This window comes from Mustela nigripes, chromosome 1 (genome assembly GCF_022355385.1).
Source record: "Mustela nigripes isolate SB6536 chromosome 1, MUSNIG.SB6536, whole genome shotgun sequence".
NCBI lineage: Eukaryota > Metazoa > Chordata > Mammalia > Carnivora > Mustelidae > Mustela > Mustela nigripes.
In genome coordinates this window covers 136412392-136427692 of record NC_081557.1, presented here as the reverse complement: position 1 = coordinate 136427692, position 15301 = coordinate 136412392, and the positions used below count along the sequence as shown (strand labels likewise).

Below are 15301 nucleotides of genomic sequence, written 5' to 3'. Positions count from 1 at the left end.
TCCTCAGGCAGATTATACCTGAACTGATAGGTGATGGGTAGGGGAGGAGATGGCTGATGATTTCAGGCAGAAAAACCAGTTTGAGCATAGCCCTGAGAGAAACAACAGCATCCCGTTTTCCTGAACCACTGAGTAGCAGTGCCTTCAACTAGACCAAATTGGTGCCTTTGTGCGAACTTTTAGGACACACCCTTAAGCAGAAATTCGTGTCTTCTTACACCGTCTGTACAGGCTACCCTTATTCCCTGTACATTAGTATTTTAGTGTTGAGAGACGGCTGAGATGAGGCCAGGGCAGTAGACAAGTTGCAAGTGTGTTAAATCCTCTGTGCCCCGCCCCCCCCAGCCCCCTAGCCCCCCCCCCTCCCCCGGCCCCCGGTATTCTGGAGCTCCCCGTTCCCCTGGGGGTTTCAACGCCTGGGCGTTCTGGCAGCCCACGCACTACTGACCAGGTCAAGGCCTTAACCCCCCCTCAGGGGAACAGCCATCTGCCATCTGTTAGGTCAAATCATTTTCTAAACTTTTACTAGCTTCCGCTGTTCTCACCTGCAAAATGGGGTAATGATAACTACCTCTCTAGATGATCGCAGGAGATATACTGCATGGGAAATTCTCCATCTTCCATATATATATGGGTTTATTAAAGGTTACTGGGGCTGGGGAAACAGGGAAGGAGAATGATCTAAATCCAAGGTACGCCAAAGAAAGGCGGAGCTATCTGTAAACACAGAACAGTCAAAACCGCATTTGTCCTATTCTCTTTCCAGGTTCTGGCGAGGCGACTGCTACACAAATCGCATCTCAAAGTCACGGGGAGGACGAGCTGGTACCCTCTTACCCCGCCAGGGGTGGCGCGGCGGGAACCACGGAGGAACACCGGTTGCCAAGGCAACTCCCTGCGGCGGCCCCCACGTAGCCGCCGTCCGTTTCCACCCCCTCACGCCGTCACGCGTCCTCGCGCTTCCCCGCCTCCAGGCGCGCTGCGGCGCTGGCTACTGGCTAGACGTCTCGGTCTCACTATCCTCACTCCATCCGCGGAGCCAATGGCTGGGATCGCCAGGGGTTCGTTCACGCGAGTCAGACGATGCCTGCAATACCGAGGACCAATCACAGTGCTGAGAAGGCGGGCTGGGAGCCCTCACAAGCCAATAACGGCAAAAGAAGCCGGCCTCGCGCTCTTGGCTCCACCCCCGACGCGGAGAGGCAGGTTCCGAGGCTGCAGCACCTGGTGGAGTTTGGGTGGCGGTGGCCGGCATTTCCCGCGCAGTCGTCCAGGTGAGGGGACTGGGAGAGAGGCTGGTAGGTCAGAAGGAGGGAGAGGCTGTCTCTGGCCGGCTGCTCCGTGGTGGGAGTGGGGTCCGGCGTGCGTGGGTGCTCGGGGCGTCAGTGCCGGATTTGAGGACTGCGGCCAGGGGGAGCGGAAGAAAGCGGTGCGGAATCTTAAATGATGGAATTGGGGTTGTTTGTTGCCCTTTAAGAGCTTTCTAGTCCTCGAAGACGGGAAATACTAGGAGATAGGTAACAGCGTGGGGTGAAAGAGTGCTGAGAAAGTTTTACAAACACGGAAGCGCTGCCGGGGGATCAGCTGTGTTGTGTTCGCGCAGTGGCGGGGTGGAGTGGTTGGGAAGGGCGTCTGAGACGGAGGTTACTGAAGGATGAATAGGAGTTGGGTAGGGTGGCATCCCCGGCTAGGGAATGCTGTGTCCGTTGCACGTGAAATATAAGACTGTGTTGAGGTGGGAGCTAAGATAGATGAAGGGTGGGGAAAGGCCCGGCAGGACCTGATTTGCACCGCTGAGGGCCTTGGTCTTTGTCTTTAGGGGAGGCGCTCCCTTGAATTTTGTATGAAGAAGGGGGTTAATTTACCCGTGTAGATAATATGCTGGCATTGTATCGTTTCGGGAGGGCAAACTTCGAGATGGGGCAACTCCAGCAAATGAGGGAATTTTGCAGTCCGGGTTCAGCGAAGGTAAAGAAAGGGCCAAAGGACAGACACATGCTGACCGCCCTCAGACAGCTAAACGTCAGGGTTTCCTCAGAGAATCCACGGAGAACTAACTTTTTCTGAAGATAGAGTAGTTGCACAGGATGAGAAAAGGAAAAGAAAATTCACTATTTCCCTCTCCCCTCTTTAATTCCTAGTTTCTGCTTTTGTTCATTTGGCAAACGTGTATCCACTTTACTTTCTTGTGTTGGGAGAGTGAACTCCTCCTGAATGTTCATTAAACCGAGTATCTCTAAATTGGGAGCGATTTTGAAGGCTTGTCTTAGGCAGCAGAGACAGGAGAGACTTAGAACATTCTTTTGGTAATGACTAAATACGTGATGGTGCCATTCACCAAATTAGAGGTTAAAGACCGTAGAGGTTTTGGGCAGGGATGCAGGGAGCAGTTGTTGAACTTTTGGACATGTTGAGTTTGACGGGCTTCTGAACGGTCTCTTTGGAGATGGCCAGTCGAGTTTTAGATAATCAGAGCCTGGAGTTTAGGAGAGAGGGCTAGGGATAGAAAGGTTGTGCATGTCAGTGTATTTTTAAAACAGGAAATAGTTGCCATCACTAGGTACTCTGAAATAGTTAGAAAGGAGTAAGGAAAACATTCTTGGGAAACAAACCTCCATTCCCAAGTCGTCTTTCTTAAAAGCGGTAGCATAAACATACTAAATTAGGAAGCACTGTCTTCTTTCTGATCTCCTGGTTGGGTATTTGGATCTGATGTGCCCTCTCCTCAAAACATTCCCTGTTCCTCCCACTCCACCCTACTTTACTCTGTTTTAATCAGGTCACCTCCCCCTTTTGCTCCAGGTCTCTTGTTCTAAGAACTCTTTCCTGGTCCTCTGTGTTCTAGTTACTGTATTTCCAACCCGTTACTGTCCTTATCACTTAATTTTATGATAGTCTGGTTTTTGCTTTGTATTCCTCATTAGAGTTTATGTTTTGATATCAGGGGTGAGGACAGCAGCTAGCACAGTAGCTGCTGCACATAGTAGCACAAATTAAATCAGAGTGAATACATGTGAATTCCAAGAACCAAGGAAGGAGAGTATTTTAAGGAGAGAAGTATCAGATCTTCAGGGTAAAATAAACTGCAAAGAATATTGGATCTGGCAGCTGGGAGATCCTTTGATTGTATTAGTAAGAGTAAGTTCAGTGCAATGAAGAGAATGGAAAGCAGATTGTAATAGCTGGAGAGTCAATGGGAAATGTGAAAATGAAGACATTATGTATAAAATAATCTTTAAGCTTTTGGAAAGCTGTAGGAGTCACTCCCTTCTTACTATAATATTTCTTGTGTGCTTTGTTATTTCTGATTGCAATAGAGCATAAGGGATGAATGCATAGGCTCCCCTAGTTAGTATTTTTGTAACTTGGGTTATAAAAGTTGTTTATTCTTTCTAAACCTGAGTTTTTCAATTATAGAAGAGTAAATAAAATTACCTACTTCATGAAGGTGTGGTAGGGATTAAAGTCTTTAATATATTGAGAGAGTATACAGAACTCTTAAAACACAGTTCCTGGCATATAAGAAGTGCTCAAAATTGTTAGCTTCTTGTAGCTACTATTTGTTGGGTTCTATGTTAAGGACTTCACGTGTGTTAGATCTTGGACCCATTAGAACTATTGTTTTTCTTTTTTCAGCTTCATGAAGGTGTAATTGACAGGTAAAATTGTAAGATATTTAAGTGTACATTGTGGTGATTTAATATATATATACACTATGAAAAGATCCCCACGACCTAGTTACTATTGTTACTGTGTACATTTTGCAGATGATAAAACCGAGGCTCAGAGAGGTTATGTAACTTGCTCAAAGACACACAGCAAGTAAGTGTTGTTGGTTCATTGCCACATTTTGGCAACAACCTCATGAAAAATGAGAATTGGAATGACTTTTACCTTGTAAGTTAGAAGACTGAAGATACCTTGGTGTGAGTGGGAACTATATTGCAAGTAGTTGAGGGGGGGTTGTGTGGGTAAGAGCAAAGCAGGGGGAAGGGTTTTTGTTGATTTCTCCCTAGAGAAAGAAGTTGGTTCAAAGAAAAGGAAGAGGGACATTGGCTTGGGGAAGAGGGAATACAGGTTAGGAAAACTTTCCCTAGAAATGAAGACTTTGAGTATGTTTTTAAACTTTAGAGGATGGACTTAGTGAAGAGGGGAGAAATGAAAGATGAGAAAGGATAAGTGACAGAGTTCCCAGGTAAAATAAGAACATAAGACTAGTCACTCTCAGAGAGGGTGAGTGAGAAAAGAGAAATTTTGAGGTTGGGATGGCCCAGGATGTATCTGTAGCCTCCATAGTACAAGTCATTTGAGAGTGAGTAGGACAAAATTCTAAGTGAATTCTGAGACCTGAGGAAGCTGGCTAAGCTTCCCGGTATCCTCCATGAGGAAGGGGGGGGGGGTCCAAGGTCAGTATGGGAACAATAAGCATCTGCCTTTAGCTCAGGTCATGATCCCAGGGTTCTGGGATCTCGTCGCACACTGGGCTTCTGCTCAGTCAGGGGTCTGCTTCTCCCTCTGCCCCTGCTTGCTCGCTCTCATGCACTCTCTCTCTAATAAATAAATGAAATCTTTTTTAAAAATAAAATATTTTTGTTTTTAGTCTATCATAATTCATAAATTGGGAACAGCAGTGAACATTTTTAGGAAAGTGACATTCTCGTAAACTTCAAAGTATCAGCATCTTTAGTTCAGCATCCTTGGTCATGGAGTATGTAAGTATAATTGTAAGAAGGTATAAAATGGAAAGTAAAATTTTTGTCCTCTCCTCCATAACGGAACCCCCCACCTACGGGGTGTGCACATAATGCAAATGCATGTATCTGTTACTTCCCCACGGGGTGTGCACATAATGCAAATGCATGTATCTGTTACTTCTTAATCTCTTTTCCTTAAAGTCATCACTCTCAGTTGTTCCCCATTGTTCCTCAGATATCCTTCCATACATTTCCTGTGTGTGGGGGTGTGTGTCCTTCCGTCAGTCAGTCCATAAGCATGAAAGTGCAGTGTATAGAGCCTTTTCACAAACACTAGGTGGGGGAGCTCTTGTTATGTGCCTTATTCCGCAACTTGCTGTTTCATTTAACATTGTTTCTTGGGACATCTTTCTATGTAGAACATAAAGATTTTCCTGTTCTTTGAAATGGCTGCGTAATTGTCTCTGGAAGGACTTAGGGTTTATTTATCTCCTTTCTTATTAATGGACTTATTCTGTTGTTTTCCTTTTTTCTTTGTTTTTGCTGCTATAAGAAATGCTTCTTTGTGAGTGAGAAAATTGCTGGGTCAAAGGTATATTTATTTTGAATTGTGACAAATACTGTGAATTTTTCTTCAAAGGCCTACTGATCTCTCCATCAACAATGTATAATGGTGCCTGTTTCCCCAAATTGTTACCCTTACCAGTACTGTCTCCTGAACACTGAAACTTTTAAAGACTTTTGTTTTAGGATGTATTCAATCTGAGCTGCTTATTTGTTTAGTGAACATTTGTATTTACTTTTCCGTGAACCCCTTGGGAATGGCCTTTGTCATTTTTCTGTTGGGTTTTTAGTCTTCCTAAAGCATACTTTGCAGCCATTTATCATAAGTTTTGGAAATATTTTTTCTGGTTTGCCATTTGATCTTTGACTTTATTTATAATTGTCTTTTTATAACAAGCATATTTAATTTTTATGTAGTCTTATTTGGCACACTTTTTCTTTATAGGTTTTTTGGTATCTTTTTGTTTTTTGGGTTTTAGGTGACACTTGTACTCCACCATTGCAGATTGAAGGTGCAAGTTTTTCCATGGAGACCACATTGACAAGTCTCTTTGAAGATAGTTTGAAGTTCTTTCTCCACTGTTGTTCTTTTAGATCCTGCTCTTGAAAGTTAACATGTGGCTTTTAATTTTTATTTTTTAAAGATTTTATTTATTTATTTATTTGAGAGAGAGAGAGAGAGAGCACACGCGCACGTGCACGTGGGCGAGGAGGGGTGGTAGCATGGAGGGAGGGGCAGGGAGGAGGAAAGAATCTCAAGTGGATTCTGCCCTGGGAAGCAGAGGGCAGGCTAGATCTCATGACCCTGAGATCATGACCAGAGTGGAAACTAAGAGTTGGATGCTTACTGGCTGAGCCACCCAAGTGCCCCAACACGTGGCTGGCTTATTTATTTATTTAAATTAAACTAATTTAACATACATTGTTTGTTTCAGAGATCCAGGTCTGTGATTCATCAGTTTTATATAATACCCAGTGTTCATTGCAACACATACTGTCCCCAATATCTATCACCCAGTTACCTCATTCCCTTACCCTCTCCCCTCCAGCAAACCTCGGTTTGTTTCCTAAGATTAAGAAGGAGTCTGATAAATCAGTGTCTGCAAATGGTCATGGTGATGATATCCATTAGACCTTTGTTTTTAAAATTATCAGAAGATGAATTTTAAAAATTATTTTCTGGGAATTTGATTGTTTGGCTTACTTGGTTTGCTTGCTTGCTTATTTATGTATTTATTTTTTATTTGCCTTTACAGAATTCTAAGGCTTTCTGCAGAGATTTGAAAAATGGCAACAAATGAAAGTGTCAGCATCTTTAGTTCAGCATCCTTGGCTGTGGAGTATGTAGATTCACTTTTACCTGAGAACCCTCTACAAGAACCATTTAAAAATGCATGGAACTATATGTTGGATAATTATACAAAGTTCCAGATTGCAACATGGGGATCCTTGATAGTTCATGAGGTCCTTTATTTCTTGTTCTGTTTACCTGGATTTTTGTTTCAATTTATACCTTACATGAAAAAGTATAAAATTCAAAAGGTGAGTGTGATGTACTTGCAATGAAATGTTACCATTCATGTCAAATATTTTAAAAGTAAATGTAACTTTGTTTTGAGAAAACCTAGATCCGGGTTGTCTAATAGAAATAGAAGGAACATTTTACATTTTCTGATAGAATACATAAAAGGTGTAAAGAAGTAGGGAAATTAATTTTAATATTTACTTAATACAATAAATTGAAACATTTCAACAAGTAGTCAGAATTTAAAAGTACTTAATAGGTTATTTTATGTTCACATTCTCACAGAAAAAAGTCTTTGGAATTGGGTGTCATAATTTTAGCCCATCAAAGTTTAGTCATATTTAAAGTGTTCACTAGCCACATATTTCTAGTGTCTGCCATGTTGGACAGCACTAGATTATTATTGATAATGTTTCAAGAATAATTTTTTAAATTGTGCTTTTAGTATATGTGACATTTATCTAATTTGGGTTTATGATCTTTAAACTAGCTGGAAAGAGACATTATGGGCATGTGTAGATACTTTGCAGTTCTCTCCAACTCCTAATGTCTCAGCCATTAGTGTATGTTTAATATCATAAGATCTTGATCGGGGCTATTAAAAGTTTTGTTTTTTCCTTAAATATATAATGGTGGTTCTGCAGGATTCTTGTCATCATGCTCCTAGAGCCTAGATATTTGCTTTAGTGCACTAAATTCCTTGACATTCCCACCATGCATGACAAAATGTTGAGATAGACACAGTGCCTCTTCTCCATTGTAGTCACGGAGGAAATGGTGAGCTCTAGCCCTGTGAAGACTAGAGCTTGACGGGGTGTCCAGAACGGAGTCCAAACTCGCTTATCAGAGATGAGTTACCAGCACTTGGCAAACCCATGGTAGTGTCTAATACTTGCTGTTTACTTTCTAAAAAGTCATGCCAAACTAAAACTCAGGGGCACATGGTCTTGGTACAAAGTGGACATCCTGAGAGCATTAACCTGCGGAGAATGATTTGTACTCACCAAGTACACACCAGGTGGCAGTCATCGTGCACATTTTCCCCCATCAGTCTCCTAGCCCCGTTGCCTCTCCCAGTGAGTCTCATTGCAAGTGCTCACTCAAGTGCTGTCGCTGATCCTTTCTGGGGGTAGTGCATGGGGTCAGGCCAGTAGACTCTAAGCCAAAGGAAAAGGGGGAGGAAATAAAAAGGGACATGCCCAAAGAGGGGTATCCTGTAAATTAAGGACAGACGTTCCAAAAGCTTTTTATAACAGGGCCTGCTTTGAAAGGCAGAATTCAGTTTGGATGTGTAAGTTCTCTTGCATGTTTGGGGTGATTCTGGAGACCATGTGTCACACCGTAGTTGTTTATAGGGCTGATACGTGGTGTGTCTGGCCAGGTCAGAGCGTCCTTGTCCTCCTCCTCCCCTCTGCCCTTGACTCACTAGACAGAGGTGGGAACTTTTCCAGAAAGGCCTTTTTCAGTTAAGGTTTTATGCATGACTTTAAATTGTCGCAAAAGACAATACAAGTAGTACAGGTAGTTATTTATAAACAGAAATTGAAAGGCTGGGTAGTGTGGCTTCACATTGCCTTGTCCTCCTCTCAGTTCCACAACCATTAAAAATCCCTGCTTTGGATCTTCTTAGTACAAAAATGAATTGTGATAGTAAAGCAGTATAGGTCTAAACCCCTTTAAACAAGGGGTTTAAAGACAAGCAACAAAATCAGTAAAATTAATTATAAGTTTGTTTATTTCAAAGGAAGATCCCCTGAAGCACTGAGGGTACAGGAAAAGGTTGCTAGTGGTGATGAGGATAGCAGCTTTCAAACGGAATAGACTACCGGACAGTTAATGTGCTTTAGAAAGTCTGATGTCTTACTAGTTTTCTAGGAATGTTCTTCCAGGGGGTATATACTAAAACTATTCCTTTTTTTTTTTTTTAAAGAAAGATTTTATTTATTTATCTTGAGAAAGAGTACATAGGGGCTGGGGGCAGAAGCAGAGGGAGAAGCAGGCTCACTACTGAGCAGGGAGCCCGATTCGGGCCTTGATCCCAGGATCCTAAAATCAGGGCCTGAGCGGAAGGCAGCCGCTTAACCCACTGAGCCACTCAGGTGCACCTGAAACCATTCTTTCTGGAGTCAGTTTTCCTAGTAGTAGTCCTTCATATTAACTTGCAGTTATAAAGTAAAAAATATGGTAAACCCTGATACTCAACAGGTATTTGTATTTCATTGTTCACTATTTTTTAAACTAATTTGTCCACACTTTAAACAGTATGACGTGTGATTTTTTAGTCATAATTGATAAATTTTTGTGTTAATTGGTATAGCTAAATGAGTATCAGATTCAAGCTAGGATATTAAAAGTTTGTTAAACATGGTTCTTAGGGAGAAATTGCCCAAGCTGGATTTATATTTTGTCCTCAGTCACAGCCTGGAGGTTGGAGTAGTGAGGTCGGATAATCTCAAAGATAGCCAATGACAAATTATCTTGTCTAATCCCTTCATTTTATTGTTAAGGAAACTGAATTGTGGGCATTACAGAGCCAGCTAACTAGTGGGTGAGGCCCTGAGATTGGAGACTGGTTCTTTAGATTGGTTATCAATTGAATGCTTTTCCTTTTCCTTTTTTTTTTTTTGTCTTTTTTCTTTTTCCTATTACGGAAGAGAACTCGGAATTTTTTTTTTTTTTTAAAGATTTTATTTATTAATTTGACAGAGAGAAATCACAAGTAGACGGAGAGGCAGCCAGAGAGAGAGAGAGGGAAGCAGGCTCTCTGCTGAGCAGAGAGCCCGATGCGGGACTCGATCCCAGGACCCTGAGATCATGACCTGAGCTGAAGGCAGTGGCTTAACCCACTGAGCCACCCAGGCGCCCCGAGAACTCGGAATTTTAAGAACAGCAACAACAAGGAGAATTTTAAGTCCAGAACTGGAGACCTAGCTTTTAGTTAGTCCTGGTTTTAATCACTGCCTGTGTGATCCTGGGCTACTAGGTAGTTGACCTCTTTGGGCTTCTGCTAATGAGCAGTAGTTTCCATACTTGGGATATTATGGTTTAGTTAAAAAAGGATTATTGGCAGAAGTCTAAATGTTTGAGTAAGGGCATTGAAAACAAAGCAATAATTGTTATTTATTATCACCATCTTTTTGTAAAACCTAAAGTACTTTTTCTTATCTGACTGCAGCCATTTGAAAATTTATTTATTTATTTATTTATTTGAGAGAGTATGCACTTGCATAAGAGGGGGAGGGGCTGAGAGTGAGGGAGAAGCCCCTCCCTTGCTGAGCAGGGAGCCAGTCCCAGGAGGATCATGACCTGAGCCCAAGGCAGATGCTTAACCAACTGAGCCATTTAGGCATCCCTAACTGCAGCCCTTTAAATTGAATAAATTTAGTTTTTTTATATGGCTTGCTAAGCCATTTGATATCCTGATGAGGTTTTTGAAATATTTATTACATTGATCTTACTTTTCTCATTCTGGCTTTCATCGCTGAACACTGTTATCTGTGGGCAGTAGGTCTCTCTTCTTTGGGAACCACTGGACCCATTTCAGAAGTTCTTCCAGCTCAGAGTTTATAATTCTGTCATCAGATGTGAACAAAAATACACTAATTTCTGGGAAGGAGCACCGCTGAATGGCAGGCAGCATGGATTTCCCTTTGTGATAAAGGCTTCAGTGCCGCCTGCAGGACTGTTGCCACACTTGGGAGAACCCAGCTGTGCTCTGAGCATCACCCATTTGTGCTCTGAGATTCCTGGGTGACAGAAGGGAATGATGTGGGACGCAAAGACTGGACAGTTACTCTGTAATGTTTCTTTGGTTCATTTGAGATCGTTACACCTGGGTTTGTCTATTAACAGTTTTTTTTTACCTATTTAAACTAGTGATCACAGTTGTCAAGGATTTAGAAGGGGAGGAAGCTGTGATTCCTAGGTCTCAGTTACTGTAACACAGTCACTGTAATAGAGAATTCACATCATAAGATTAATTAAATAATGTAGAATTAAGGTTACCTAGAAACATTAAGAAACAATTAAAAATTCGTTCTAAGTTTAAAGTCAAGCTACTGACAGCTGAGGCTAATGCTAAATATCGTAATTTTTTTTCTCCATAGGATAAACCAGAAACATGGGAAAACCAGTGGAAATGTTTTAAAGTACTTCTCTTTAATCACTTTTTTATCCAGCTTCCTTTGATCTGTGGAACTTATTATTTTACAGAGTATTTTAATATACCTTATGATTGGGAAAGAATGCCAAGATGGTATGTATATAAAGATTTGGTTTTGATACTCAGTCATGCTTTATCATCCAGTTAAAATAATTCGTCATGTTTCTTTCTTCATTTGTTTGTTCTAAATTTCAGAAATAATTAAAACAGAAGAATAAGCCATAGTAGAAACTTAAAACATTCCCATTTTTCTGTCTTTTTGTGTTTTAATGTAATATTTTATTGGAAAGTTATTTATTTAGATATTTTTGGAAAGTAATTTCTTATGTCAGATAACTTTTGTTAGCATCCTTTATGTGATTTTATACAGATATACCCACTTATACCAAGAAAAACTATATTACATTTGAAGTCTGAAGTGAATAAAAAGAAAAGAGAGAGTAATTGTGAGGTCTATAATAGTTGTATGCATATAGGAACAAATATTACCTGAACACTAGTAGTTGTGTTTAAATTATGTTTGTATTCAACTATCTGCTCTTGACATAACCTGAATAGAGATATACCAGTTATATAGATGTATACTTTTTCATTGTATTACATATTATATAAAAGAGTTTTTGTGTATGTGTTTATTTGTATATAAATATATTTTGCCCATTGCACTTACATCCCTCTCTTTGGTGGAAAGAAGTGATGATTTTACTATTGATAACCTCAGTTCAAGTCCCTCATCAATATTACTCTTTTCCTAGAAGTTTCAGATTTTGTTTCTTAACTTTGATTTTATACATGTGAAATTATTTTCCAGTTGGGTTTTTTTTTAAGTAGGCTCCATGCCAGCATTCAGCTTGAACTCATGATCCTTGAGTCAAGAGTTGCATATTCTAACTCCTAAGCCAGCCAGATGTCCCTGTGCCTGTGAATTTTTTAAAAATGAACTAGAATTGGAGTAGTGGTCTGCTTCAGGGGCTATCATAGAGCCACTTTGTACGTAGGAGTTGGGAGAGTTTGCTGATCTGTGTTTCCAGGTCGGTCAAACTGGTTAGTGGGTATTTGGTTCATGTAATTCCTCAAACAGTGATCCCAAGTAAAAGCTTAGATCATTTAAGTAGATACTATTTTACGCTCATTACAATATTTTCATCCTAAAGGTACCTGCTTTTGGCAAAATGCTTTGGCTGTGCGGTGATTGAGGATACCTGGCACTATTTCCTGCATAGGCTCTTACACCACAAAAGAATATATAAATATATTCATAAAGTTCATCATGAGTTTCAGGTATGTTAGAATTATTTTTAGTAAATTTTTTTCAATTGGAGGCAAAATGCTTTTTTAAAATCTGAGGTTTTTAAAAAAAAATTGTCAGTTTTTATTTCTTTCTCTTTGGCGTGAACATGTTAAGAACATCACACACACACACACATACACACATACACGGCCAGTTCTATAAATGTTCAAGGAAAGTGTTAACATGAAATAGTTCAGTCTCTCATTTGGGCCAGACCACTCTCCTGTCATGGTTGGTATGTGGCAGATGAATAGAGACCATAGTGATGTTAAGGTCATTTAAATTGGACCCCAAAACAATGGACGGGTCATCTTTAAATTTCTAAAACTGTTACCGACTTGTTTAATGAACACCTTTCCACCTCATTCTGATGCCCACAAAAATCTGTTTTATCATAACTGCTTTGATGTACCTTTATCAAACTGGTCATGTTATATATCCCGCATAGGCCCTGATTACGTGGAATGCTAAATCAATTATCCCTTTCTTGGCAAAACAAATTCAGAAGCATAAACCAGAATTGGAATTTAAGTCAGTTGTTTTAATGCCTTTATCTTAAACCATCAGAGTCAGTTACTAAGATTCTGTTAAGGACATCCCTTGATGTTTTGATGTTTGGTAGGAACAAAAAGGTGTTTTTATTGAGAGTTACTGTTATTTGTTTATATATGTATGGCTAGATATATTGCCATTACTTATAGAAACAATCTAATTTGATAAAACTATGCATAAATTAGAATATATGTATTTGTTGTTGTTCTCTGACAAATCAATAGGAGATACACACATTTATTTTAAGGAACTGGCTCATGTGATTGTGGGGATTGGCAGATCTGAAATGCATTGGACAGACCACAGACTGGAAATTCAAGCAGGGTTTCCATATTGCGGTCGTGAGAATTCTTTCTTCCTCATGAGACCTCAGTCTTTGCTTTTAAGGCCTTCAACTGGTTGGATAAAGCCCACTTGCATTATGGAAGATAATCCCCCTTACTCAGAGACTAACGATTTAAATTTTAGTCACATCTATAAAATCCCTTCATAGCAATGTCCCTTCATAGCAATGTCCAGGCTGGTGTTTGACCAACCAGATAGTTGGGCACTGTAAAGCCTAGCTAATTAAGCCAACACATAAAATTAACAGTCACAGTATATTAAGCAATTCTTATGTATTTATTTTAGGCTCCATTTGGAATGGAAGCTGAATATGCACATCCCTTGGAAACTCTGATTCTTGGAACTGGATTTTTCATTGGAATCATGCTTTTATGTGATCACGTCATTCTCCTTTGGGCATGGGTGACTATTCGTTTGATAGAAACTATTGACGTCCATAGGTGGGTTAAGGTTTCTATTCAGATATAATGCATCAAAATATAAAATGCCATTGTTTTCATAGTCATAAGATCATCTTTATTTCTAAGCAGACTAATAGGACAGTTTAAATTGTAAAAGATATCTCCTTCCTTCATTCTTTCCTTCCACTCTTGTCTCCTCCCTTCTGCCCTTTCAGCTTCCTGAGGAAGGGAAGGGGCCGGTGATTCAGAGCTATACAGTTGTGGCTATCAGATTCTAGATTTGTTTTTGGAAATAAAGGAGGATACTGGAAAAGAGTTGCTACATAGTGATTCTCGGGTTTAATCTTCTTAGTGCTTGATACTCATTTAACTTTGCCTAAAGGACATACACTGTCGCGGGCATAAGAACCTGAGGTGAGGAAGCTCCTCTAAAACAGAAAAGAAAAATAATTCTTGAAAATCTGTGTCTAAAGATTTATTTTTATAACCGCTCATTTCATCCCCTGTTGTATAATAATTAAGTTCCATAGAACTTTGAAGGTTTTTATCTTAATTTCTGAAAATGGTTTCTAGAATATGTACCATTTTTCTGTGTGTTTTTGTCTTGTGTCAACCTGTCAGAAACAAAGTGACTTAGGTAAAGTGGAGTGTTATTTGAATTAGTTAACAGGTATGTTACTATCAATGAAAATGTCAGTTATTTGAAGTATATTTATTTCCTTAAAAATCTTGATCATTTTTATTTCAGTGGTTATGACATTCCTCTCAACCCTTTAAATCTGATCCCTTTCTATGCTGGTTCTCGGCATCATGATTTCCACCATATGAACTTCATCGGAAACTACGCTTCAACATTTACGTGGTGGGATAGAATTTTCGGAACAGACTCTCAATTTGTTGCTTACAATGAAAAGATGAAGAAGATTGAGAAAAAGACTGAATAAGTATCTCATCTAAACCTTCCTGAAGGTACACACTTTTCCTGAATTGAAGCAAGTAGCTAACATTGCTTCTGCAGAGCAGAAATAAACATGTGTCTTGGCTGCTAAATGATACAGAGAACATTAACAACCTTTAATTATCTTCCTAGTGGGAACTTTTTCTACTTTACATAAAAACTGTGTATGTGTAGAAATAAGTAAATAAATATTTAAGTACAATTTTTCATGAGGAAGTGGTAAAGGCCATGTTGCTAACCTTACAGAAAGGTTTTAAGTAATGGAAGAAGTATTAATCTGTGTCTTTCCCCAGTAATATCATAGGCCTGAAGTTGAAATGGTCTTTAAAATCTTCTAAATATATAGTGGCCATTTCAGAAACTCTCTTAGTAGGGTGTTGGCCTCGTATTGAACTTTAAACATTTTTTGGAATTGCCTAAACATCAAAGTATCATGGGTTGAACCATATCAATTGACAGCGTGAGTGAGGCTGCCGAAGCAGGAAGAGCCAGCACGGAGAACTTCACTCTTGTCCTGAGCCAGCTGGTTTGGGGTGATTCTCTTTCTTTGAGAAGTCCTTTGGGATTGCACTGTACTACTGGTGTCTATAAATTAAGGCATTTCTGAATTGTAAGTGGAATATTTTAGTCTAAAGGTTTTCGGGTTACTTGAAATTTTTAAAAAATTGAGCTTTATTTCTGCTATTTACCCTTTCATTTTTGTATATCAAGTTTTCATTATACTTAAAAACTGTATCTTGAAACGTGAACTGACTTGCTGTATTTGCACTTTGAACTATTGAAATAAATGTGATTTTTTTGTCCGATTA

At 39.7% G+C, this 15301-nt stretch overlaps 1 protein-coding gene across 1 annotated transcript; it reads left to right on the top strand.

Moving 5' to 3' along the window:
- Positions 1-1164: 1164 nt before the first annotated feature.
- MSMO1 (methylsterol monooxygenase 1) lies at positions 1165-15301 on the top strand. The gene is made up of 6 exons (XM_059393887.1): positions 1165-1274; positions 6515-6800; positions 10890-11038; positions 12100-12226; positions 13419-13573; positions 14283-15301. The coding sequence occupies exons 2-6, from the start codon at positions 6546-6548 to the stop codon at positions 14476-14478; spliced, it is 882 nt and encodes a 293-aa protein (XP_059249870.1). The 5' UTR covers positions 1165-1274; positions 6515-6545; the 3' UTR covers positions 14479-15301.

Coding starts and splice junctions, on each gene's coding strand:
- MSMO1 (XM_059393887.1), top strand. CDS start 6,546: ATGGCAACAAATGAAAGTGTCAGCATCTTTAGTTCAGCATCCTTGGCT. Junction 12,227..13,418: donor AAGTTCATCATGAGTTTCAG/GTATGTTAGAAT, acceptor TATTTATTTTAG/GCTCCATTTGGAATGGAAGC. Junction 13,574..14,282: donor GAAACTATTGACGTCCATAG/GTGGGTTAAGGT, acceptor TTTTTATTTCAG/TGGTTATGACATTCCTCTCA.